The sequence below is a fragment of the Ovis canadensis genome, chromosome 3 (assembly GCF_042477335.2).
Source record: "Ovis canadensis isolate MfBH-ARS-UI-01 breed Bighorn chromosome 3, ARS-UI_OviCan_v2, whole genome shotgun sequence".
NCBI lineage: Eukaryota > Metazoa > Chordata > Mammalia > Artiodactyla > Bovidae > Ovis > Ovis canadensis.
In genome coordinates this window covers 9,490,949-9,517,406 of record NC_091247.1, presented here as the reverse complement: position 1 = coordinate 9,517,406, position 26,458 = coordinate 9,490,949, and the positions used below count along the sequence as shown (strand labels likewise).

General features: G+C 57.9%; 1 protein-coding gene across 2 annotated transcripts in view; it reads left to right on the top strand.

Moving 5' to 3' along the window:
• The first annotated feature begins 5,808 nt into the window (after positions 1-5,808).
• The window catches only part of LMX1B (LIM homeobox transcription factor 1 beta), an 86,001-nt gene continuing 65,351 nt past the window's right edge, over positions 5,809-26,458 (top strand). For both annotated transcript variants that reach the window (XM_069580128.1, XM_069580127.1), the window contains exons 1-2: positions 5,809-5,986; positions 6,835-7,021. In XM_069580128.1, the coding sequence (XP_069436229.1) occupies positions 5,848-5,986; positions 6,835-7,021 (326 nt within the window). In that variant the 5' untranslated portion in view covers positions 5,809-5,847. The remainder of the gene's footprint in view (positions 5,987-6,834; positions 7,022-26,458) is intronic.

Below are 26,458 nucleotides of genomic sequence, written 5' to 3'. Positions count from 1 at the left end.
TGGTACCTTGGGAGTCCCACACAGACAGCTTGGATGCTTTGGGCTGAAGCCCCTAATTCTGTTGCCGTCTGAAAAACCCCTCAGCCTGGGCTCCACAGCCAAAGCGGGGAGTGAAGGCTGAGACTGTGCTGGGCTGTCTGGGCACTGCCTGGGTGGGGGACGGGGGGTCTCCTGGGCCCGGCCCACAGCTGCCTGGACCTGAGTTTCACCTGCCCTAAAGGAAGATAGATTGTTGAGCTCGGCATGCGTTTGGGAGGGAAGGAGGCAGCTGCAGTCTCTCCTAAGTCCTGGGGACTCTCTTTCCTCCAGACATCTGAGTGGAGACACACTATGTGCCAGGCACTGTGCTGAGCGTTTGTAGTCCATTCTCGCAACAGCCCTGCGGGAATTCAGGCTATTACGCCCACTTTACAGATGAGGAAGCTGCAGTACGGAGCGAGGGGAGGGCCTTCCGGAGGTCCTGAACCAGATCTGCGGGGACTCCCTGAGACCTGCTCTTCACCCCACTTCTAACCCACTGCTTGGCCAGTGAGAGATCTCAGCCCTGGGCCACCTGACTGGGGCACCGTCCTTCTCCAGCCCTGAGGGCTCAAACCAGCCTTTCGATCTGCAATCCTGAGTCAGGATCTCCTGACCCACCAAGGAGAAATCTCATGACTAATGACCCAGACCTTGTGCTGAAAAGTCATGAGTCCGTGGCCAGAGACCCCCACCATCTGGCTGAGGATGGGGGCTGGGCCGCAGAGAGGGCTGAAGGACTTTGCTGGAGCTGGACGGTCCCCACGTTGCACACGGACACACACCCGCACACAGCCTGGAATCACACACATTGTGCCTCACCAGCAAGTTCTGACTAAAGTCTTGTCCCCCGCCACCTCAGTCTAGAAAACCCCAGATGGGAGAGTGAGGCCTGCTCCCAGTCCTGAGTCAGAGGGACGCCCCCCAACTTGGAAACCGCACCTCCCCCCAGTTATTCCTCTGGGCACCTCCACGGGACTCAGGGTCTCTGAGCTCTCCGCAGACATGGGAAGACCACAGACCCTCTTCCCTGGGCTGTGAGAAGGTGACCAGATTACTTATCACACACATGCATCTCTCTGCTAGCTGAGAAGAGACCTGAGCCTTTGACCCCTGTGTCCCGGGGGTCAAGTACAGCCGGTGATCCAAGGAGTCAAAGGTGATCACATCTGGCTCCAGAGGCCGGTACACTCGACCCCTTCAGTGCCTTCCCACTTCACTTCCTGAGCACCCAGGTCTTCAGAGCCCAGGCTAGGTCCTGGGAGGAGCAGCCCCCAGCCTAGGTGTTGGCTGGGGGCCGCAGCTCTGGTCCAGGCTGGCCTCCCCCACATTCCCGCACCCACGCATCTGAGGATCTCAGGGGCCAGTGGCCAGCAAGCAAGGCAGGACGGGGTCTGTGTGCTCTGGCAGCCCTGACTCTACCCCTTGCTGGCAGGGTGGAATCTCCGATCCGCACAGCTCGGCGCCCTCGCCGCGCGGCACCAGGCTGGGCGGCGCCCTGTCCTCCACCCCTGCCCAGGATTCTGGCTTCCAGCTGGGGCTGTAAACTGGGAGGGGACTCACGGATGGCTCTGGTCAGAAGCACGGCAGGGGGAGAACAGACAGGGCTCCACTGCCGGGAGGGTGGGAGTCCTAGGGCCCTGCTTGTGGGCCGCTGGTAGCGCAGGCAGCCGGCGGGAGCACTAAGCCCTAAGGAAAGGAGCAAGGAGGTAGAAAGAAAGGTACAGTGGAAATGAGGTGTCTGTAGAAATGGGGAGCTAAGACTCCCGCCCTATAGCTTCCATCTCAGTTCTTGCTTCTTCCCAAGTGATTCTGCACAGTCAGCTGGGTCTTCCCTTAGGTGGAGAAAACCCGAAGCTGTTTCTGACACCTTAGTGCGAGCCCAAGAGAATCCCGGATTGCCAGAGGGCCTGGGGTCGCCCTGGGGAAGAATCTGCGGCTTCTGTCGGCCGGTCCAAGCAAGACAGCACTCGCCGGCTATCGGTAGTACCCAACTTCGGGCCGAGGCCCCGTTTCTACCGTGCAGTCTGCTAAGTTTTCAGTAGCGGAAGCCCGTCGGGAGACGCAGAAGCCACAACTGGGCTTATAAAGAGACCTGGGGCCTCTGTGCACAGCGCGAAAGAGCCGGGACGCCGCCAATTCAGCTGAGGGAGAGGGGGGCAGAGACAAAAGGCAAGGACAGGACCGACGGGTTGATCCAGAGGGTGGGGAATTAATGCGCAGCAAACCAGGAGGAGGAGGAGATGGGAAACCAGGTTCGTGGCCTAAGGAACCCCGCTCCCAGATCAGAGACAGCAGACTGCGGCCGGGGTCCAAGCCCGAATCTCAGCAGCTGCGGACAGCTCTGGGCACCCGCCTTGGCCCTGGTGGTGTGGGCTGTGAAGCTGGCAGGAGCACAGGGTGATGGGCCAAGATTCTGTACGTCCTGGGTGCCAGGTGAGCCATGTACCCGAAGGTGGGTCGTCATCTCACCCTTCTGCTTGGAGATGCAGCCTGTGAGCCGCCCTGGGAATGCGACCCTGGGCACAGTCCCGACTCAACTCTGTACACCAGCCAGAGAGTCCCAGAAGCTCAGAGGTCTCCATTCCAACAAAGGGGAGAAGAGAGTTGTGGAGAAGAGGCTCAGCACAGGGAAAGTGGGGAATGGGAAACAGGAAGAAGGGGATGACCTGCTGTTCCCGGAATTTGGAGTCTGGGGTGGGTCTGCAGGACCTGTGATGGAAGAGAATTCCTACTGGAGGGAAGAGAATTCCTAAGTGCGCTCTGACGGAGAAGAGGGTCTGGGCCTGGAACAAGGACCTTCTTGCCTACAAGCAGTCGCCCGACAGAGGGTGCAAGAATGCAGCGCTGCCAGCAGAGGGCAGAATGTGCCCGATCGGTCCGCCAGCCCTAAGCCGGGCTCTTGCGCCCCGGGCTCTGCGCGCCCGAGCCTAGTCCGCCCGGCTTCACCCGCCGCTACCTCGCCCCCAGTCCCAGGCACCCGGCGAGGACGGTCTAGGCCCAGTCCCAGGCCCGGCTTCGGGAGCTCAAGGCCTGGGGTTTCCAGGTTGCCCAAGGACAAGGGACCAAGGGCTTGTGGGAGAAACTCCACACCCACTTATCCGCTGGATACAGACACACAAAGACGCCAAGAAATCAAGAAAAACACGGAGACACAAAGACACACAACTCGGAGACTCGCGAGCACACAGAATCGTTCGGAAACTCGGAGGTACACACAGACACACAAAGGTGACGACACCAAGACAGCAACAGAAAAGGATCCCGTACACAATACGGAGGATTAGAGTCATACAAAGACCTAGGGACCCGCATAGCGTGACAGGCGCAAGGGCGCACACAAAGACCTACAAAAACGCTAACGATATGGAGACATAGAAGGCCCAGCAGACTCACATCCAAGCACACACGGGCACGGGGGAATCAGACACAGATTCAGAATCACATACTCGGAGCCCAGACAGTTGCAGGGACGCAGAGAAATCGTATGTGCACAGAGACACGGGTGCGCAGGCATGGCAGAACCTCAGACACGGGAGCATCGAAACGCACAGACACACACACGCAGATACCCACCGACATACACGCAGGTACTGGGATGGGGGGGAGCTTTCTAATCCTCCACAAAGCCGGGCTCCTCCGCGGGGCCCCGCGGCACAGGGGGCCACTTCTTACCAAGCCTCCCGCAGGCTTCAAATCCGATCCGCCCTCTCGCCTCCAGCGGGGTCAGGGGACCCGCCTCCCTTGCCCTCCGCCCCCGCCCCGCTCCGCGCCGCTGCTCCGCTCCGGGAGGGGCCCGGGCTGCCCCCAGCGGCGCGCAGGGTCAACCTGCGCCTGCCCCCGGCCGCCTCGGCCCCTCTGCTCCCGGGCGAGCCGTGCCTCCGTGGGGACCCCGGGAGCCGAAGACACAGCCGGCCCGGGCGCGGTGCGCCGCAGCCGGACGCAGCGGCCTGCGTGCGGAGTGCGGATGCCAGACCCGATGGGAGCCAGGTCGGGCGGGCGCCCGAGTCGGCCGCTCTTTCTCGCCGGCCTTTCCTTTCCCGGTGCCGAGGCCCACTCTGCCCAGACTGGCCAGGGCCCTGTCCCTGCCGGGCATGGCCTACTGACCCCCGGCAGGGTCCCTCAGCCACCCAAGGTAGCTTATATTCCAGCGATCAATCCGGTTTCCTTCGCGCTCTCCAGCGCACGTCCTCCGCGACCCTGGGGCCACCGCCTTCTACCCCTGCCCCTCATTGCCAATCCTGCGAGGCCGGGAATTGTTCCCACCCCTAGGCACGATCGCTTTCTCACCTCCTAACCATCCTCTAAACTCTATGTCGCCTGCAGCCCGGCCTCACCTTTCTGGCCTGCCCCAGTGTTCCCAATCTTCATCCCGGGGGCCCTTCTCAGATCTTCTCTCACCCGTCCACCCACTCTCTGCCACGTCTGAAGCTTTCCCGGACCCCCACCCCCAAATCTGGAGCCAAATCCCACTCCCCCACCCCGGGCCAGGACTTTGGCAAGTCCTGGGCCAGCAGCCCTTCCCTCTTGCCTGCCGGTCCCCGAGCTTCGATCCCCGCAGCCAGCCCTCTCCACAGAGCACACCGGATCCGGGAAGGCGCCCGCACCGGGGCTGGCTGGGGTGGGGGACGGGGGGACGCCAACTCAGCCCGGTGCGACCTACCTCGGCCGAAGGTCGGGGTCTCCCTCGGGCGGCCACTGCGGGTCGGCGCCGTCCCCTGGTGGAGCCGCTGCTCTCCCCGCCGTCCGTGAAGAGTCTGTCCTCGCTCAGGGCCACTCCTCTTAGCGCTGAAGCTTTACAAAATATTAATAATAAAGAAGGCAAGAAGAGGGAAGAAAAAAAAAGAAAGAAAAGCTTTCATTCCCCAACTCCCAAATCAATTTTTCAAGGGGGTGGGGCAGAAGGATTTGTTTCGAAGGCGACCCAAACTTCTGCGAAGGACCCGCGGGGAGCTCGGCCTGGCGGGGGGCGCCCGGGTCCGCACTCGGGGGACCAGCGCAGCGCAGGGAGCTCAAGCCGGGGGGCCGCGGGGAGCCCTCCGGCCGGGGGGCGGGGAGGGTTGGAGAGGTGGGGGGGTGGGCAGCGACGGCACTATTTGACGTGGAGTCGCCGGCTCATCCCGGCGCAGGGATACGAGGCGCACCAATGAGTTCAAATGTCAGGAAGTTTGAGGAGCGGTGAGGCGGCTCCCGGCAGGGGTATCCCTCCGCCGCCGGCCCCACAGCTCTAAACCGAGCGGCTCCTCGGGCGCACCATGGCACTGGGGTAGCGCGGGGAGCGCGCCTGGAAGCCCGCGGCCCGCTGCGCCCCGCCCGGGACCCCGCTGCGCCGCCCGCGCGCCCCCCCCTCAGCCCGCGGGGCCGCCCCTGCACCCCCACCCCCTCCCCCGCCCGCCGCCGCCGCCGCGGCCGCCGCCGCCACCACCACCACCAGCACCGCCGCCGCCGTCTCCTCCTCCCCGCGCGGCTCCGTCCGCCGCCGCCGCTCGCCGCCGCTGCAGCCCGGCCCCGGGGCTGACAGGCAGGTGACTGACAGAGGAGCCGGCGCGCGTGCCCACGAGTGCCCCCGGAGAGAGCGCGGCGCGGGCTGCAGCCGCCCCGGCCCGCCCGCACGACGCCGGGGCCGGGGGCCAGCGAGTGGCCGCTCCGCACTCGCCGGGGGCAGCCGGCGGCCCCAGCCGCAGCTCCAACCCCGCGGGGGCCGGGCCTCCCCGGCTCCCCGGCTCCCCGGCGGCGGCGGCGGCGGCGGCGGCGGCGGGAGGCGAGCAGGCCGGCAGGCGGGCGGGCAAACACCCTGGCCGGCGGGGCCCGCAGCGCGCCCCGCGTCCCATGGATATAGCAACAGGTCCCGAGTCGCTGGAGAGGTGCTTCCCCCGCGGGCAGACGGACTGCGCGAAGATGTTGGACGGCATCAAGATGGAGGAGCACGCCCTGCGCCCCGGGCCCGCCACTCTGGGGGTGCTGCTGGGTGAGTGCGGGGTCGGGACACGCGCCCGAGTGGTCTACTGGCAGGGGACAGGGGCCTTGGCCCCTGGAGGTGTACACGGGGGGTCCAGACCAACGGATAAAGGCAATGGTGTTGCAAAACGTGGGGGTGTTGGGGACACAGAGAGAAAGACTCCTGGAGTGATCACCAAAGGGACGAGAGGCACGCCTAGACAGGCATCCTGAGGGGACAGAGGTACGCAGGGACACCCCCTAGGAGGAGCGAGGACAGGCACAGCTCCAGCCGCCACCTCCTATCCTCACCGGGCCGCAGTTCTAGAGCTGCCACTCGGGAGGCGAGAGGTAGGAGGCGGTGGCAGGGGTGATGGAGAGGGCAAGAAGTCACCTCGGCAAGCTTGGGAGTGGTGCCGGGTCACTTGGGGAAGGGCCGTGTCTAAGAAATGTTCCCCGGGTCACCCAGATTACAGATGTGGGGGGAGATGTGGGAGAGAAGACAGCGAACGCCACCGTGGGGGCGTGCGCCTAAGCCCTCACCTCTTCTGTCTCGGTCCCTGCCGGCTGCCCTGCGCCGTGCTGGTTCCTCCTCTCTGGTATTACCACCGAGCGCTGGATCTCCGGAGCAGGGGAGCGCGCAGCGCCGAGCCGAGACTCCAGGCCCGCGCGGCCTCTCGGCGCCGGAGTCCGCCGACCGGGATGAACTCACTGAGTCTGCCCGGCCCCTGGCGCGGCGGCCGGGGAGGCGCAGGCATGCGGGCGGCGCTCCCGGGCTGCCCTCGCCTTTGGGGCCGGGGGCCGCGGGCCCAGCGCAATCGGGACGCTGGGCCGGGCTGGTAGGCGCTGACGGCCCGGCTCTCGCCCTGTGCGCTGCAGGCTCCGACTGCCCGCATCCCGCCGTGTGCGAGGGCTGCCAGCGGCCCATCTCCGACCGCTTCCTGATGCGAGTCAACGAGTCGTCCTGGCACGAGGAATGTTTGCAGTGCGCGGCGTGTCAGCAAGCCCTCACCACCAGCTGCTACTTCCGGGATCGGAAACTGTACTGCAAACAAGACTACCAACAGTAAGCGCCTCGCGTCCTCCTCCTTCCCCGCCGCCGCCCGACACTCGAGCCCGGCCGCCCCTCTGCCCGGCCGGGGCCCGCGTACCCCCTGCAGCCGGCCCCGCGCGCAGCTGGGCCCGTCAACTCCAGAGAGAACTCCGCGGGTTGCGCGTCTCCCTCCAGGGCAGAACCATCCCGGCCCGGCTAACCCCGGTGGGGTGGCGGGGACCCTCCAGCAGCCCCTAGTTGCCATCTTTTTTGTTCGGGAAACCTGCGCTGGGCTGCTCCGGTTGGAGTGCGCGGGACAAGGCCCTGAGCGGAGCGAGGGATACGATGCTTCGGTCGTGGGACCAAGGCCTGGCTTCACGGAGGCCTGCACTGGGGACCGAGAATTGCTTTTCAAACGAAAGCAGTGCTTTAGGGAACCGGGCCCTGGCGGTGTGCTTCCCCAGCCCCAAGGCAGGGTTTGTGTCGGTTGGGGATTGCTGAAGCAAGGGGGTGGAGTGCCAGGGTGCTGAAGCGCGGGAGCCCTCGGGCATGCCCCCTTTCTGCCAGGCTCCCTGCTGCCTTTTCAGTCCCCGATGGAGAGAAAAGGGTGTGCGCCCTCCCCAGACCGTTCCATGCGGGAATCCTGCACACATAATTATTGTTGGCTGGAGATGCTGTCTAGGAAGAGGACCTTAAGAGGTGGCAAACCACAATCTGGGCTCCCCATGGGGTGAGGAGCTGACCAAGTCAGCCTTCCCCAGCAGGCCCTCTTTCTTGCAATGTGTGTATGTTGAGGAGGGCTGGCCTGCTTTGGCCGCCTGCAACCCAAGCCTCTCATGGTTGGGGCCAGTGACTGAGCTGAGCCCTACCTGCTTGGCTTTTGTTTTTAGCTGAGACTATGGATTTGTCTGGCAGGGGGCGTGGGGTAGATAAGAGTAGATTCAGGTCTTTGTTTTGTTTCTTTTGACCCTCTGGGTTTTGTGCCTGGTTGTGTGATTAAGACGGAGACGGAGGGGAGCAACAGCAGGAAGAGGGGCGTGGGGATGCCCAGGGCAGCGACTAGTGGGTGCCCGTGAGAACTTTGCAGTGATGCCCAGAAAACCATTTCCGATAGGACTGTGGGGTGGGTAGGCTGCTCAGGTGGTGTGGTGCTCAGAAGGGGCTGTGTGTGCCCAAGCCTCTGAGAAAAGACAGGGAGGCCAGTGCTTGGTATCGATAGCAAGGGCAGCCTACCCGCTCTGCTCGGGGACTGTCCTGAAATCCACACCCTGATGGGAAGGGGCGCAGCTTGACTGAGACCTGGAAATAGGTGGGACTGCAGGCCAGAGCCCTGGAGAGGGCATCGGGTTCTACTTCAAAAGACCCCGGCTGAGCCCTCCACTAGCACCTACTCTGTGCTCCCCTGGTCCAGGGACCCAGTAGGAGCTGCTTTTTGTGCCTCGCTCTTCCTGCCAGCTGGGGGGCTCTGCAGGCAGGAACTGGGGCCCTGTCCTGAGCCGGCTCTTTGTGGTCCCCAAAGACTGCCCTTCTCTCTGGAGCACCCTGGGTTAGGCACACTACCATTCATGGGGTTTGTGCTGTGCCCTGGACTGATAGGTTCTAGTTCCAGAAGCTGAGGCCACCAGTCAGCTTAGCCACAGGCAGGCATAGAGCAGTATAAAGAAAAGGAGGAAAGTAGTTGGAGCTAGGTGCAGTCAGAGGCTTTGGGGTGGCCCCAGGGACTGTCCCCTCAGCGGGGCTCACCAGCCTCCAGTCCACATCCTGCTGTCCTGCACCCCTTGCCTGGCTCTGCCTGCCCAAGCTCGGCTCTGGTGGTGCCACTGCCCAGGGCAGCTCAGCCTGGACAACTCAACATGTGGGGGCCGGAGGCCCAGAAAACTGGAAATAGGCCTCCAAATCATTTGTGCAAGTTTTGAGGAAAATTTTTTTTTTTTTTTTACATTTTGTAAAGACTCTTTCCAGCCTCTTGTACCCATCTGCCCATCCTCTCCTCCCCACACCCCAGTCATTCATAGCAATTTTCTTTAAAACAAGGAGAAGGTGCCCCCCTGGTTCTTCAGAGCAGGAAATTGTAAAGTCACACAATTTGAGCTGGATGATCCTTTAAAGCTGAAAGGCCAATTCCCTCATTTTACAAAACAATTAAGCATTAGACAATTATTGCTTTGCTGAAAGTATATTTGTTTAAAATAGAAAAAAAGGTACCTAAGAGCTTTCTCCCTCAGTGCAGTAGGGGTGTGTTTGCAAGTGAATTTGGGGTCAGGGTGAATCTCCAGCACAGAGTCTAGGTCCTGTGGACAGCAGGCAGGCATTATTCATGCCTCTCTTGGTGTCTTCCTCCCCTCGTCCCCTCTTTCTTCCAATAATGCCAATCAGGTATCTGCACTAGGCTGGCCAGTGGAGGAGGGGGAAAAAGGGGGGTTGTTATCAAGACAATTCTGGCGACAAATCCTCCGGTGGATCTTTTCTGTGGGAGAGCAAGGGCAGAGAGGCAAGCAGGGGCTCACTGGGAAGTGATGTTCTTTGCACAATAAAAATGTATTTCACGATTTATTTTTTTCTTTGAGGATCGCAGATGCATATTTATTGCATCTGTGCGTAAATGCTTTTCAGACGAGAATGCAGGCAAGTGGGCGCAGAAATGTGCCTTCTCGATTTTGTCGAGTCTGTGTCAGCGGTATCGGGAAATTAACACCCCCCCGAAAAAAAAAAAACAAAACTTCGGAAAACTGTTTCTTCGCCTTGAGAGGGGCTGCGGGGCTCGATCCTTGGAAAGAGGTTCCTATTTTTATTAAGCGTCTCTTCCTCCACATTTATTTTAAAGATCCGGGACACTCAGAGACACAGCGTTATTTTACGCACCACGGGGGTGATTAATTGACGTTCGGGCGCACTTAATAACGTTTGATAAAAATCCACCCGCACATCCTGATCCTGCAAAGTGGAGAGCGGGCCACGGACATTTGGGCATTTTCATGCATCACTCGAAGTCTTCTTTTTCTCAGTTACGTGTTTTTTGGGGGGAGTCTCCTTCAGGGGAGAAAAAAAGCATCGGATCGTTCAGCTGTGCCCCAGACTTTGGCCCCTCGGCAGCGCAAGCTCCGTTTTGGGTAGAAAATCGGGTTAGAAACCGGGAAGACCCACAACCTCCAAACACAAACACCCTCTCCTTCCTCCACCCAAGAACACATTTTAAAAATGACATTACCCACCTCCTCGTTTTTGTTTTTTGTTTTTTTTTTCTTTTGCCGCTTAGCCAAATAGAATTATGTAACTCTCTTTTCCTGCCGTCTGTCGCTCGTCTGGAAAGGGTTTCTATCTTTCTATCCCGAGGAGATGGCGAATTCCGGGAGGAGGCTCCGGAAGGGGGGAGGGTCGTTGGCAGAGTCCAAAAATCTGTCACAAAATGGAGCCTAATCGCTTGGAAGACAGCTCCCAGATCTGGCCACCCGAGCCTCGTCGGTGTGCGGCCAGCGGGAGCCTGCGTGCGCTGTGCGCCCACCTCGGCATCCAGGGCTGGCGGCGCCTTTCGGCTGCCGGGCCTGCCCGGGCGGCCTCGCCTCTCCTCCGTGGAGCCCGCACGGTGCCCTGGGCCTCGCCTGCCCAGGTAGGATGCCTCCACAGCGGCGAGTGGGGCAGCGAGGCTTTGCTTGAGTTTCACCAAAAAAGCTGTCCGAATCCTGGGGTGATTTTCTTTCTTTCTTTCTTTCTTTTTTTTAATTTACTCCAGCTGACTGTGGCTCCAGTGGCCCAACCCCAGTCTTCCCCAGTGCATTCCTTTCCTGGGAAATGTTTACACCGGGAAAGGCCTTCCTGGGAGATTCACCTCACCTCCCAGCACCGGGTGTGGCGCATGGGGAGAGCGAAGTCAGGCCCCAGCCTTTGCTGGCGGCCGCTTCTCCCTGCTTGGGAGGCCTCCTTTAGGGGGGCGCCAGTTACACCAGCAGCATCCCCTCCACCAGTGGGTACCCCAGCTGGCATCGCTCCCAGCAGACTAGTTTCAAGCTATGACATCCCTGCCCACAGCCTGGGGTAGAGTAGTGGGCCTGTCCTGGAAACGGATTTCCTTAGAAGGAAGAGCCAGCGCTTTGCCTTATTTAAAAGACTTCTCGAGTGCTCTCCCTGGACATGGAAGGGCTGAGGGGATCCCTGTGCCAGTCCAAATCTAGGGGCCCTCTGGCCCCCGGGGGGGGGCACCAGCAACTTGGCTGCAGGCGGAAGGGTAAGCAAGGGCCTTCCTGAGGCTGCAGTCCTCCGCTGCTGAACGGATGCATTATTCACAGCTGACTCCTGGCTCACCCTGTATTCCCCAGGCTCCGGGCTGGTGTAGCCTAATTTGTTTGCTGGGTTTTTCCCGAGTGGGGGAAGCAGGCTGTGAGAATCTCCTCTGGGGTGCGTGAGGCTCCCTCCTGTGTGTCCTTTGGAACCAGGCTTAGGACCCCTGAGCCCCGACACCTACCTGAGCCTCTTCTGTGAAATGGGGGACATACCCACCTGGGAAGGGAGAAGTATTTTTATGAGGATTGGAGATAATGTGCCCCAAAGGACCTGGCATCTTGCCTGGCACATTGTTAATATTCTGGAAATTATTGTTGTTGCTTTATCACCATCAGCATGGCAAGGAATGCCTTGGCTCCGAGGCCACACACCATACCACCCATGGATTCCATGCCAAAGAGAGGGCAGCTGGCGTGCTAGGCTTGCCATAGGAAGGATGAGGGACACCCCTGGGAAAACCATTCCCTTTACCTGAGTGGGACACTGAGACAGACCCAAGTTCACCTCCCGGCCTCAGCACTCAGCAGCTGTGTGATCTTAGCCAAGCGGCTGCCCGTCTCTGAGTCAGAGGTTCTCCATCCACAGAATGGAGGTAACGATATAATTTTTCAGGGACGTTGTGAGGATTACACCCGGTACCCCAGTGGAGGTGGGGAAGCTTCAGTAAATGTTCCATACTTCATGGGATCCAGTATCCTCTCCTGAACCTCCATAGAGGTAGAAAAGCTTCTGATGACATGAGTGGAAACAAATGCCAACTGTGCATTGTCAAGAAGGGCAGCGGGCAGCAGGGTGGGCCTGGCCTATTCCTTCTTGTGAGGGGGGGTGGGGAGCAGCTTGTGGAGGTTGGGCTGAATCAAAGATCTTTCTATTGGAATCTCCAGGGTCTACATATTACTTAGAAAAGCACACTCAATAATATAATTTAGTATTTGGAGAGCTGTTCATGTTCATTTGCTCTTGTGATTCAAATGACAGAAAATAAAGCTCAACCGACATCTCCCAGGCTGCAGGGGGGATTCCGAAGAGAGGGTATGTGTGGGAGAGATCCAGGGATCTGTGCGTTTTTCAGGTGAGAAACACCAGCCCAGGCAGTCAGAAGGCTCTTCCAGCCCAGGGAGGTTTTTGGTCCATAAAGAGCTGGCAGTGCTTCCCCAGGGAACTTCCTCTATCCTGCAGCTGTGAGGTTTTTAAAACAGAAAAGGGAAAACACACACATACACACACAACCACCCAGTCCTACTTTGGCATTAGTTAGGCGGAGGGATGGAAGATACTCTCAGTGACATGAGTTATAACCTCCAATTTGTTGGACACCACAATCAGGCCTCAGCTTTAGGGGAGGGAAGAAGGAGGGATGGTCCACTCATCCAAGGAGTTCCTGTGAGCTGTCAGTCAATGGAGGGTGCTGGAGGACCCAAGGCCCTTGGCTCTCTGGCTGACCCAGCCCTCTCCAACCTCCAGATTCTGTGCTGATGGCAGCAGAGAGCAAAACCAAAATTATATGTATTTATTGCCACTGCAGTCAGAAGTGGGGAGGTGGTGGTACGGAGGGGAGGGCAAGGCTGAAAACCATATTTGAAAAAGTTGATTCACGAAGGCAGAGGAAGCAAAGTGGCAGACGTTTGCCATTTCATCGGCCGGCTGGTGTTCTCCATTCATGTCATAAATGTCTCCTGTCATTTGAGGCCAAAAGCAACATGATTTGGTTCCCCGGTGGCCTATAGGGTTTTTCTCCATTTTCTTTTTTTTGCAGTAAATGTTTATTTGTTAATGATATGCTTTAAACAGCCTAGCCTTGACCTCAAGTCTCCTGAAGCATCCATCTCCTCTCAGAAAAATCTTTCAAAGTTTGTGTAATTTTGAGGGGAAGGTGTAACTGACAGGGCAGTGAAGGGCCTGTGTTTGCTTTAACTACTGCGGTGTTGGGAGTGGAGGGGTATAAGGGGCCACTGTGCTCCGAATGGCAACTTTCTTGAGTTTCAGGCCTGGCTGACAGCACTTCCTCACTGCCCTTTACCTTTGGGTCCTGATCAGTACAAATAAATTTCTGCAGAGGCCCTTCCTTTGTAATTCCCAGGGCAATATTGTATCCATTTCTGTTCAGCTTTTTGATTGGCAGCCGCTGGATCTGCCTGGTGGACCCTGGGGCCCTGAAAAGAGGTAGGGGAGTCTCAGGGTCCAGGGGACGTGTGTGCGCACATTGGGGAGGGGAGGGGGCTTTGTCTCAATTGGAAGCCAGGCCCAGACCAGGACCAAATGTGCCGGCTGATGGCAGAGCACCTGGCTGGCCTGGCACTTGGTGAACTGGGGGCGGTGGTGGAGGGGGGATGGGGACCCGGTTCCTGGAATCAGGTTCCAGGAGAAACAAAGATATTTGCTTCCTGGCCAGCCTTGCTGTCAGAGGTTTCCTCAGGAACTGTGAGGTGGGTACCAGCCGGGGAGGGTGCCCACCGGGGCCGGGGTGAGGAGACCGCTGAGCAGCGCACTAGGTGCAGGAAGATGAGTGGGCATGCTGGAACACCGAGCTGCCAGGGCGCCTCCCCCAATCCCAAATGCCTCTGCTGATGCTGCCCGCCTCTGATGGCAGAGGCGGGCAGCATCACCACCGGTCTGGATGAGCTGGGTGTGACCGCCCTTCCCCTCTCCCACCTCTGGTTTTCAAGGGGGACTCCGTGACTGTTGTCATGTGACTCCTGGATTGCCATAGTTACTGGGCTGCCAGGATGTGGGCACCCGCCCAGGCCTGGAGTTGCCCAAGCCTATGGAGACAGAGAGGACCAGGGTGCTCTGGGACCACCTCCTCCAAAAGGCGGGCCCTCCGAGGGGGACACAGTTTCTCAAAGAGCAAGACGGCAGTTACAGATCCGGGCTCGAGAATGTCTCTGGCTCCCAGTAACGCAGGCCAAGGCCATTTAGGAAAGCTGATGCCTCTTCCGGAGCTTCAGTTTTCTTTCTCTGTGTAATAGGGGTGATCTTTCCAATCTCACTGGGTTGCTCAAAGGAAAAGTGAAACAAACCCAAAGATGCCAGCCTACCTTCGGCATCCAGTCAATGTATATTTCCTGCCTGCCTGCCTGGGATGGAAGCCTGAGGCGCCCTGCCCGGCAGGAATGCATTGTCTGCCCGAGTGGGAGGCCCAAGGAGCGCAGCCTCCTAAACCGACCTCCTAAAACAGCCCTGCCCACCCTCTTACTTCTCACCCGGGTCTGGACTGGTGTTTTGGGGTTTTCCCCTTGCAGAACCCCAAAGCCAGCACAGGGCTGGCCATCAGAAGCTGGTCCTTGGAGGCAGGCAGTCAGCAGCCTGTGGATGGACCCCCATTACTGTGGATGAGGCACATAAGTTCCCAGTTTTTCCCAGCAGACCCTGGAAGTTGCCAGGGTAGGTGTTACTAACTCCTAATAAGGTAGGTTAGCTGTACTAACGCCGGAGCATCAGGCCACAGAAGTGCATCTGGAAGGAAAACGACGGGTGTTTTTTGAGTGTCTGAATGGACACTCACCTTTTTTGCTGCAGCTCTGTGTACTGGTGAGAAAACCCAGGCTGGGAGAGTTAATAACTTCTCCCAAGTCCAGAGTGACTCTGTAGCAGATTCTTCCCCAGATGGGGCTAACTCCCAAAGCAGTAGGGACCCTGCACCCCTTCACTCCTGACCTTCTGGAAGCTCCACGTTACCACCTTGGGCCGTTGTGACTCTCCCTGGAGCACCCAGAGGGAGGTGGGGGAGCAGTGTCAGCGCCCGAGGTTTGGAAGGGATGGAATTGGGTGGATCACTGCTCTCTTCCACCGGAATGCCCCAGTTAGGCCAGAGAAGGAAAAAGGTTAGAATAACTGCCTTTCTCGGGGCGAAAGAGCTGCCTTCAGCGCCCCCCTTCGGCGCTCAGGCGGGGAGGCTCTCAGTGGTCTCCGCCCGCCTTCTCCTCCAGGCCCCCCTCTCGGAGAGTTCCTGCTCCTCGTTCTCCTTTACCCCCGAATGGGGGCAGCGAGGTGCACGAGCTCCTCGGTTCCCCGGCTCCTCGGTTCCCGGGATCCTTGGCCGAGCCACAGGGCGCCAGCGGCGGTTGATGAATTTCGGTGTCACCAGGGGTTTAGCCCGGATTTGGGAACCGCGAGCTCTAATACGCGCACACGGTCCTGCCCTTTCTAAAGCGCAGCCCTTTCACCCAGCCGCTGATTTATGAAGGAACCCGATCCCGGGACGGGCTGGGCTGGAGCCGGGAGCCCGGGGCCCGCGCGGCAGCCTTCGGGCTCCTCGTTGCGGGGGCCCTTGGCGGCTCCAGGCGTTCTCCTGGGCTGGACTCAAAGAGCCCTGCCAGGCGGGGCCTCCCGCGGCCCAGGACTTCCCTCCGAGCCACTTAAACCCCCTGGAATGGAGCGAGGCGGGTGGAGAGAGTTCGCGTTTTCATTCGGAATTGAGCAAAGCCCTCGCTCCTCCCCAAGCCCTGCGATCGACCCCCTCGGGCAGGCCCTAAAGCAGCGAGATCGGGAGGTTTGTTTATCGAGGGAATAGAAAATTGGGGAAAAAAAAAAAAGCGTCCAAGACATTTTTTCCCGCCGCAGAAAGGTGCAGAGTCCCTCAGCTCCTGGAGGCGGCGTGGCACCCCGATAGCCGAGTTCCCCGCGCGCCCACGCGGGGCCGACCCAGCGCCCTCCCTCCTGCGCCCCCGGCCGAAGCACGGCGGGAGAGCGGATTTTTTTTTTCAGATTTGGTTTGCAGGGGGGAAATGGGGTTGTATCAATCCACAAATATTTACTCTTAACAGACTTGTATCTGTGGAGATTTCGAACAAAGACAGTTTAGGGGGATTACAAAAACCCTAAACCCCGTTTTTCTCCCGGACTTGGTGCTTTAAATGCCAATTACAGGCGAGCCATATCCAACAGCAACGGGGGGGAGGCGAGCAGGGTCCGGGGAGGGAGTGGGGGGCGAGTCCAGCCATTAAATGTAACTTTTCATTATGAAAAGGCTTTCGCCGGTTTTATCTTCTAATAAGATTATGTCACGAACACAAGTACCTAGGATGGTGCTGAGTGACAGGGCTCTGTCGTTTAATCAGAGTCTGCGCCGCTCAAACTGCGGGGCCCTTTGTCCGACGGAGTGAACGACGGAAACTTGCCGTCCTAATCCCCTTATTCATGTCAGGCAGAGAAAAGAAGCCGAGCACCTTACAACCGTGTCCCCTCCACCCCTTCCGAGGGCGGAGAGAGGAGGGGGGCTCCAGCCCTGTGCCCCCCACCCCATCCCCAGGCTCCTTTCGTTTCCCGTTGTGCTTGGGTCTCCGGAGCCCGCCAGGCATTCCACCAAAGGTGGGGGAAGGGGATGCTTTTCGGGAGCCTCAATTGTCAGCTTCTGGAAAATGGGGGCAAAGGCCCCAGGACCAGAGGATACAAGTTGGTGGGAATTTTTTTCTTTTTTTTGCCTCCATTGACAGAGGACACAGGCCCTGTCTGTCCCCTTTCTCCAGGAGAAGTGGCATTGGGCAGTGCACCCCCATCATCCCCTGTAAAGCAAGATTGAGAAGCCGGGAGAGGCCGGAGGGAGATAACCAGGCTGGGGCCCTCCGCGGGGCGGATTTCGTTGGATCCCTGGGACTGATGTCGCCAAGCTGGTACCCCTGGGAGTCTCAGGGTTGACCGTTCGCAAACTACTCGCTGGGCCCCTTTCTTCTGAGGGCGAATTCCTTTGTTCAACCCCTGCGGAAACCTGCTTCTCCGCTGGGCCAGTGGCGCCTTTATCCTCGCCACCGCCGCCTCCACCCCTGTCCCACAGTATGCAGATCTTTTCAGCGGCGCTCGGGCCGCCCAGATCCAGCCAGGTCCACCGACCGACCGGACCCTCGACGTCGCCGCCCTGCCTGAGCTCTGGCCACCAACTAGATCTCCAGCCCAACAGCGGGGGCGCGGCTGCGGACTTTAGCCGCTGGCGTTCGCCTCAGGGCGCAGTGGGAAGCCGCGGGCTTCCTAGAAGTCGCGGCGCAAGGCTCCGGGTCGCTGCACAGGCTGAAAACCACCAAAAGCAAAACCAACACCCAGCAAATGAAACCCCCGCACCCCCGGGGCTCCGCTCAGCGCCCCTCCAGGGGACCGGCCAGGCGACCTCCCGCCTGGCTTCTAGAATCTCAGACCCAAAGCCCCAGAGTCAACGGAACTGGTGTGTGTTGGGGGGGTGGGGTGGGGGTACTTCGAAGGAATTTGTCTCTCGTATACCCGGCTCCTTGGCCTCCTTTTAAAGCTCTTAGGCTGTGCTCCGGGGCAGCCTCCCGGGGATCCCATTGCGCCCTGGGAGCGCTCTGGAGACGCCTGACTGCACGCAGTCTCCTCCCTCTCGAGCCCAGGCTCCGGGAGTGGGGAGGATCGGGCTGAGAGCAGGGTGTCACCTCGTAAAAGCGACAGGCAAGGGCTGTTTTATGGGGAGGGAGAAGGGGCAGGAAGTGATGCTTCCATCTCTGGTCACTCTAGGACAGAGAGCCCCAAGGAGGGAGCCCCATCTGAGCAGGGGACAACCAGGGAACCCGGGCAGGGTCAAAAAAACAGCCAGGGCTGCGGCTGTGAAGAAGGGCATGGAGACCGGCCAGAGCTGGGAAGGGGACCAGCGGACCTGGGAATTCGGAGCTCACCTCCCGCCGGTGCTCTGCCGCAGCCCCCTCTGCAGTGCCTGCTGCAGCCAGCAGCCAGCCCCAGCCCTTCTTCCCAGGCCAGGGGTGGGGGAGAGACTTTCTCCCTCGAAACACTTGATACCAACTTTGTTTTTTTGGCAAGAAAAATAAGCCTTGTTTGGAAAGGGGGGTTGGTGGTCGAGCGAGCGGGGGAAGGAGCGAGCCGCCGGCGGCAGAGCAAACTTTGCGGATTAGGTTTCAGCGCCTCCGCCCCACCCCCAGCCCCGCGGCGGTGATTTGTGCGCGGGGGTCTGTGACCCTGCGAGGCATCAAACGGCCCGCGGGAACCGGCCGAGTTCAGAGGGACAGTGGGCAGAGGGGCGGCCTAAGACAACGCAGATGGTTCATATCAGCCCAGCCGGGCCAGCCTTGGGCTCGCAGCGTCTGCCCGCTGGCCTGGGCTCCTGCGGCAGGGGAGAGGCCTGGGGTCTTCCAGGGAGGCCAAGGCCTCAGCTGGTGATAGGTGGCCAGCAACGCAGCAGTCAGTGACCAGCGGGTCACAGCTGAAAGAAGGCGAGACAGGGTTCTTCCACCAGGCAGTCCTGACCACGTCCAGCTAAGGTGGGGCCTGACCTCCAGGGTAGCCTCTGAGAACTGAGCGATGCCCAAAGGAGACCCTCCCACAGCTGCCAGGAGGCTGGGACTTACCCTCCCGTGCCCTATGGCAGCTGGACTCGTCCAGGTCATAGTGCCCCTTCTCCGGGACCACGAGTGGCCTTTTTCCTCTCCAGGAGGTGCCCTGTCCTCAGCCTGCCTGCTGTGATGGGTTCAGAAAGCCCTCTCTGCTCTCTGACATTCATTCACTCACTCATTCATTCATTCTACCACTAAGGTAGACTGCCCTCCCTCTCTCTGCGGACCCTCACCCTAACCCTTCTGCCTGATCTGGGCAAACTTCTTCCTCCCTCCTAGCTCTTAGGGAAACCTAAGACAGAGGCTGGCTCTCAGGTTAGCCCAGAAACTAGCTTTGGGGGCGGGGCCTTGGGTGGTCAGGGGTGAGAGAGGTCCTTACCCACACCAACCTTGGCTCTGAGCCTGCTGCACCCCCCACCCCAGAACTAGAGTCCTGCGGTAGGCAGTGGCATGCCCAGGCCTCCCTGCCCTGGTCTCCAGGACCTGGCTTTCTCCTTGGCCTCCAAGGACCTCAGAGGACAGACCACACCTGCTAGTGGGACCTTGGGCTGGTTTAGAGTATCCCAGCTGAGGGCCTCTTTAAGATCCTTGTAGAAATGGGAAAATGAGGCCCAGGTGTAGCCAGGTATAGCCCAGCATCTCAGTGGTAGCAAAACAGAGTCAGGAACCTCATTCCACTGCCCAGTTAGGGGTCTGTATGCCAACTCCACAGTTCTTTCTAGAACCCTCTTCTAGGCTCTGGCTTTATCAGTGACCTTGTCTGTTCCCCTGGGCTGAGGCCACTGAGGTAGGGGGAGGGGGGTTGACCTCAGACCACTGAGAAAAGGCCCTACAATTCCAGTTCCTAGAGGTGGGTAACGCCTCTGTGATGAAATGATTTTGCAAGCTTTCTGGATAGCATGGAGTTGTGTGGGTTTGGGAATTTTATCTTCTAAATTGGGACACCAAAGGACAAGAGCCAGGTGGCACCGTGCCACATCCTATTATCTCTCTGTCCCCCAAGTGTCAGACTCCAAGACCCCCTGGGCTTGGCCCTTCCTCTCTACAGCAGGTCACAGGGAGGCCAGCCGCGTGACAGGGCCACAGAGGGCCACTGGGCTGCCAGGACCTCTCGGGGCTCTGTCTCCCAAGGTCCCTGCCTCGGGGGAGCAGCCGGCTGGGTCATCTGTGCACAGAAGACACATCTGTCTTCCACATGTTGGAGGCCTAGCAGAGGACATGTGGTTTGGGACGTGTTATCTTAATCATATTTATTAACCAATCCTGAAATGTTAAAATGTTTGATATTGTTACGATTCGGAAAAGATCCCCGAATCTACATGGCAACAGATCAGGGGAACCCGCCAGCGTCAGCCAGGTTTCTTTCAGCTGGGCTCAGGACATGGCTTTGGAAGTTCTCTGAGTTGTTCTAGTGTGGTGGGATCTCTGTGCTGTGAAGTAACACTTCCCGCTTTCATTTTCCCAAGCAAAGATCTGAAGCAAAATTAATTACCTGCCTTGACTGATAGTTGTTCTGTTGGAGTATGGTTCTAATCCTTATTAACATTCTCTAAAGTCAGGCATGAAATATGACTTTTGCACCACACTCTTTGGCATATGTTTTTCTTTTCCAGGATATTTTTCAGGCTATCTCTGAGCCTCGCTGCTGTTCATTATTTCTGCCATAGGTCTAAAGTTGCCAGTCCCGCACTGAGCCCAGCCAAGGGGGTGGGGAGTGGGAATGACGTATCTCCACTCACAACGCAAATTGCTTCTGATTATTGAGCTTTGAATGTTTTCCTCCGTCATGTTTTTATTAAAAACTCCAGCATATTTACGCTCAATGGTGTCTTCAATTAGGACTTTTTTTTAAAGCCGGGGGTTCCCCTTTCTATAGCAGTATGTAAAGAAAATAGTTGTTATGACCGCAAAATTACCATCCAAACCTGGTTTTAGTAAATCTGGCCCTGCTTTGACAAGCCCAGTGGGCTTGGAGCTTTTTTCCCCTGAGTGTTCCAGCTGCTGGGGAAACAGGGAGGAAGCCCACAGAAGCCTCTGTTCTGCAGGGTACTCGTTGCACCTCTCAGGGGCTAACACTTCCCAAGTTTGGGAGCTGCAGAAGCGGGTGTGGCTGCAGGGGGCTGGCTGATGGGCAGACCCAGGCCAGCAGCACACAACCTCAGCAGCAACAGTACTAACCATAGCCGATGCTTGTTGAGGGGCTAGGGGAGGAAATGGCAGCCCACTCCAGTATTCCTGCCTGGAATCCCATGGACAAGCCCATGGACAGAGGAGCCTGGGGGGCTACAGTCCACGGGGCCACAAAGAGTTGGACACCTGAGCGAATGAGTGTGAACGCATGCTCTAAGGGGTGCTCTTCTTATTTTCACTTTCAGATAAGGCAAGAGGCACCGAGGAGTTGAGTGACTTACCCAAGATCACACAGATAGTAAGTGGAACTGGGATTGGAGCCCAGGCATTCTGTCAGGAGAAAACTTTCAGCGATCCCATAGGAGGCAAATTCCAGCCCCTTGGGTTCAGTACCCTAGTGGTGGCCTGGCTCCAAACTTCACATTATTTGTTGAATGAACACTTTGTAATTAAAGGCCAGTGTTCACCGTGTGCTGCCTTTGGTAAGGGTTTCATGGGGATTAGCTCATCGAATCTTCTCACCACCCTGGGGCAGGTATTGTCATCTCCCGTTTTGCAACTTTGACCTGAGAGGTGCAGTGATTTTCCCATGCAGCTTCAGGTGGCAGTGATAAGAGCTACTATGTATTCTGGGCATCTGTTATGTCCAGGCTCAGGGCTAAGCCCTCGGCACCCCACATCTTAGCAAGAGTTCTGAAAAGCTCAGTTGTTGACCCAGATTTCCAGGTGACAGCACTGGGGCTCAGAGAGGTGAAGACACATCCCCAGAGGCACACAGCCAGCACAGAGCTGTACCAGCATCTGTAGGTGCTGCTCCTCAGCCTCGAGGAGCCCAGGGTTGGGGGAGCACTGGGACCAGCCTTCATGGTGGGTCTCACTTGGGATGAATAACTGTCCTGGCAGGAGGCAGGACATATTTTGGAATTGACGGGAGGAGCATGTTTGTGTCCAGCCTGTGCCGAGTGGTCACGGCATCATCCCATCCTAGCCTGCCCTTGCAGATGGGGAAGGCAGGGCACAGAGAAGTTAAGTGACTCGCCCTGGGTCACACAGCTAGTGAGCAGCTAATGAGATCCCTGTTCGAGTGTTCTGGCTTTGGAGCGGTGTTTCTCGGAGAGACATTCTGACTCATCATTACTCTCATTGACATCATGCGTAACCATCCCTGAGTGCCTTCTGAGTGCTTCGCAAATACACAGTGACAGCAGGGTGGTTCCCAGAGGGAGGGTGCTTTTCCCAGGGTCACCCTGCAAGAGACAGCCGGCCAGGGTGTGCCCGCCTACTCTGGGCCCGGGGACCGGGGCCAGCCGCTCCCTGGGGGATGAGAGAGGCGGATGGGAGCCCTGCCAGCTCTCCCAGGGCCGCCTCGACTCCTGCCCTGCCTTCCGGCTCCGGCTGCCGGTGCGGCAGCTCCGGGCAGGCTCTGTCTGCCCTTTGAAGGGGGACAGCCTCCTGAGCCTGTCACTTTGAACTGCAGAGGGGCCTGCGGTGAGGGCCCGGCCCCCTCCCACATGCCCCCACCCGCCCACCCCTCCAGGTCTGGTTCCAGTCGGCAGGCCTGGAGCCGGAGGGGCGGGCAGGGCGACGGCCCCCCTGTGGGATGTCAGCCTGATAAGTGAGTAGCGGCAGACCCCTGGAGGAAGATGGAGCAGGCCGCCCACTGATCCAACCGTCCCACGTGGTGAGAGTTCAAGCCGGTCACCGAGGTGGCATCCTCCACAGGCAGGCCCTGGTGACTGCAGAGAAACATCTCCCCAAACATCAAAGATTTAAATTAAAATAACAGTAATGATCATAATAATAATGATAACTTATAAAAGGAAACCTCTCACCCTGGGGCACAGGGAGTATCATGGAATCAGCCACGTGCTCTGTTTGGAGACTGCTCGGCAGCAGGAAGTCAGGAGGGCTGGTAGGTACGAGACGCGTGCACCTGGGCAGCTTGTTAACAGGAATGCAACTGGGGGCCTTTTAGTTGTTCAGCCAGGTCCTGGCTAAACTGGGCCAGAATGGGGCAGAACCACCTCAGAGTTCCTGGGTAAATTGGTATGGTAGGGGTGGGACAGAGTTCAGCGGAAACCATGCTAGCACAGTCCTTGTGCCTGGGAATGCTGCCCCAGAACGGATTCCTCGGGAGGCTGAGAACTTCTCCAGATTCTTAGGTAGAGAGAGGAAAGATGCCAGTGCTTTGGAGCTGCAGGGTTCGGAGTTTGACTTGGGCTTTGCCACTTTCTGGCTTTGTGACCTTGGGTTAAGTGCTTTACCTGTCTGTGCCTCGGTTCCCCCAGGGCTTCCCAGGTGGCACTAGTGGTAAAGAATTTGTCTGCTCATGCAGGAGACCTGGGTTCGATCCTTGGGTTGGGAAGATTCCCCTGGAGGAGGAAATGGCAACCCACTCCAGTATTCTTGCCTGGAGACTTCTATGGACAGAGGAGCCTGGAGGGCTACAGTCCACAGGGTTGCAAAGATTCAGACATGACTGAAGTGACTTAGCATGCAGGCACGCATGCTTCAGTTCCCTCAAGGTCTATTGAGACCCAAACACCCGCCTCAGGGTAATGATGAAATTCAAAGGCAAAAGCGGGTGAAAGGGTCAAGGTTATGTGTATGGCTTTTGCTGATATTGTTACTGATGCTCCCATAATCCTTTGCGTTGGGTCTGAACAGGCACCTGGCTCTGGTTATATGTGTCAGGCAGGCTCTTTGCCAGACTTCTTTGTGTGTATCGTGCCTCGGCTAGAACAGGGCATGGTGCATATCGTAGGTGTCCAGTTAGTACTGAAAGAATGTGTGAAGAGATAGTTTATGGCTAGGCTGATTCACCTGGATTCCAGGCTCAGCCTCTTTCTAGCTGTGTGACCTTTGGTGAGTTCCTCAGCTACTCTGAGCCTCTCTTCCCTTGTTGCTAAAACAGGGATAATAAAAAAGCCTAGTTTCTCAGGTTGTTGTGTTAAATGAGATGACGCATGCAGAGAATTGTATTGGTAGATGTGAGCTCTTTTTGTTGTTGAGAATGGGCCATGAGCAGGGGTCTGGTTAATCACTCAAGACAGAGTCTGTGTGCAGGGTTATCCTGGAAGGTTTGTAGAGGGCACTCCAGGTAGGGGCACTAACAGCAGGAACAGTAGGGGTTAAAGTGGTGGGCTGAGAAGAGTGGGCTGAGACAGTGAGTCTGGCTGGAGGGACTGCCTGGGGACTCTGGGACATGGGGCTGCAGAGGGAGGTGGGGGCCAGTAGCTATGCAACGGGGTGTGGATTTATCCTGTGGGAAGGAGGGAGCCATTGAAGGTTATTGGATGGGGGAGTGACAGGGCTGGAGAGGCACTTTATGAAGATGACATTGGCGGCGTGTGCACAGGATTGGAGACTGGAGACAGGTAGGAGGAGGCGAGGGCAGTGGCAGGGACTAGAGACGGGACAGGTTCATGCCAACTTGAGGCAGCGCTGAGGGCCCAGGGGAGGGGGTGGGGCAAAGGGAGACTCAAGGGGGCCTGGGGCTTAGAGCTGAGGTGACTGGAAACCCCAGATTCCGAGCACTCTGGGCTGGACACAGCAAGAATGAGCCCCTTGGCTGGGTGCTGGCCAGATCCAGCTTCATGGGCAGGTTGACTGTTCAGTCACACTGGGCCCTCCCCTTAGAAGAGCTCTTGTACTCAGTTTAATGCTCTGCCATCACCCTTTTGAAATTCTTAATGTGTTTTGAGCACGTGTCCTGTATTTGCATTTTGTGCTGGGCCCTGCAGAATTATGTAGCTAATCCCAGTCCCTGAGTCTCAGGCTCTGGGCTCTTGGAATGGAGGCCTGGGAGAGCTCAAGCTGGAACCAGGCCTGCAGGAATTAAAGAGACCTCCCTCTCTACCACAGAGCCGAGGCTTGTCCTCAGGTGGCTTCTTCCTCCTGGCTTGGCCTTCAGAGCCTTCCTAGGTCAGTTTAATGCTCTGCCGTCACCCTACCTCTTCTTGTATCCTCTGAGCTCAGCCACCAGCTCACCTGCTGTTCCCCACACAGACCCTTGTCCACATCCAGGTCTTACTCAGTCTGTCCTGCGGCTGCAGGCTCTGTCCCCTGGCTTCTATCGTTCTGTCTTCTCCAGGGAAAGTCCTCTGAAGGCCTGGCATAGGAGTCATCGGTGCCACATCATGTCCCTGGCTCTCCACCCCTCCCTCCTCCCTACTGAGGCTTGGGTCAGTCTTGCAGTGCTTCATAAACATGCAGATTCCTGCTCTAACCCTCAGGGTGAAGCCTGTGAATCTGCATTCCCAGCTGGTCCCCAGGGCTGCCTGTACACACTGGGGTGAGAACCTCTGCCCCAGGTATCCCCAAGCCCGGCACAGGGCCTGGTCCTGGCTAGGTGCTCTGTGTACTGAGTGAATGAGCTGTGGTTGTCTTGTCCTCTTGATGTACGCAGCCTCCCTGGGGCCTGCGTGGGTATCTCTAGGTGGTGGTGGGATGGAGCAAGTGTGGGTCTGAGGAGGGTTGAGAGAACACATGACCCATCCTGGGGACTGTGGCTGGGCCAGGGTTCTTCCCCTCTCCCTGAAGCCTTCCGGGTGTCAGGTATGCCCTCTAGGAGACAGAAGGTAGGCAGGACCCTTCCCCTCGCCTTCCTCCTAGAGGGCTGTCTGTTCCCGGTGTGGTTCCCTCTGTGCATAATCACTTTGTTTCTTTATACTGCACAGGCACTGAGTTAAGGACTCATGCTATTTCATTAAACCCATACAAGTGCATGAAGCAGGGTCTGTTATTATTCCCATTTCAGAGATGTGGAGACTGAGGCACAGAAAGGGAACGTCAGCTGTTCAAGGCCATACAGCTTAGCTCAGCCTTTCCACCATTTGGCCTCTGAGACATCTGATCTCCCTGTGGCTCCTGTGTGTGATGTCCCAGGAAAGCAAGTGTTCAGTGAGTATTTGGGGAAGGGAGGGAGAGTAGAAGGAAGCCCCGCCTAGCCTCCCTGCCCCTATCTAACTGGAAGGACTCCTGCTCCAGGCAGGGCTAGAACCCAGGGTGAGCTGAAGTGTCGCAGCCTGGTGCGTCTAGGGACGGAGAGCACGATGCACTCAGAGGAGAAGCAGCTGGCGGGCAGGACAGGCTGTACAGGTGCATTCAGAAAGCTCTGTGCCCGGGAACCAAGGCCAGGCAAGCCTCCTTGCCCAGTGGTGCCAGGGCTCTGCCAAGAGGCCCTGGTGAGTCCTGGGCAAAGATGGCATTCTATGGATAAAGAAGATGCGGTACCTATATACCTTGGACTACTGCTCAGCCATTAGAGGGGAATGAAATGCCATTTGCCACAACATGGATGGACCGAGAGAGTGTCATACGGAGTGAAGTAAGTCAGACAGAGAAGGAGGAATATCGTATGACATCCATTATATATGGAATCTACAAAGAAATGATACAAATGAACTTGCTTACAAAGCAGAAGCAGTCTCACAGACTTAGAGAACGAACTTACGGGTTGCCGGCGGAAGGACAGTCTGAAGAGATAGGGAGTTCAGGATGGATGTGTATACACTGCTGTATTTAAAATGGATCAATGGAGAGGTGGCAGAAAATAAAGCTTTCAAGTCCCTGCTTCCGTTGAGTTCATATTCTGATAGAAAATGCAAATAAATGTGTTAAAAGGAAAAACCAAGGAGAGTAATGGGACAGGAGTCCCCCTTAGTCCCCCAGCAAGGACCTGCTGTGTAGCACATGGAATTTTGCTCAATGTTATGTAGCAGCCTGGATGGGAGGGGAATTTGGGGGAGAATGGATATATGTATACACA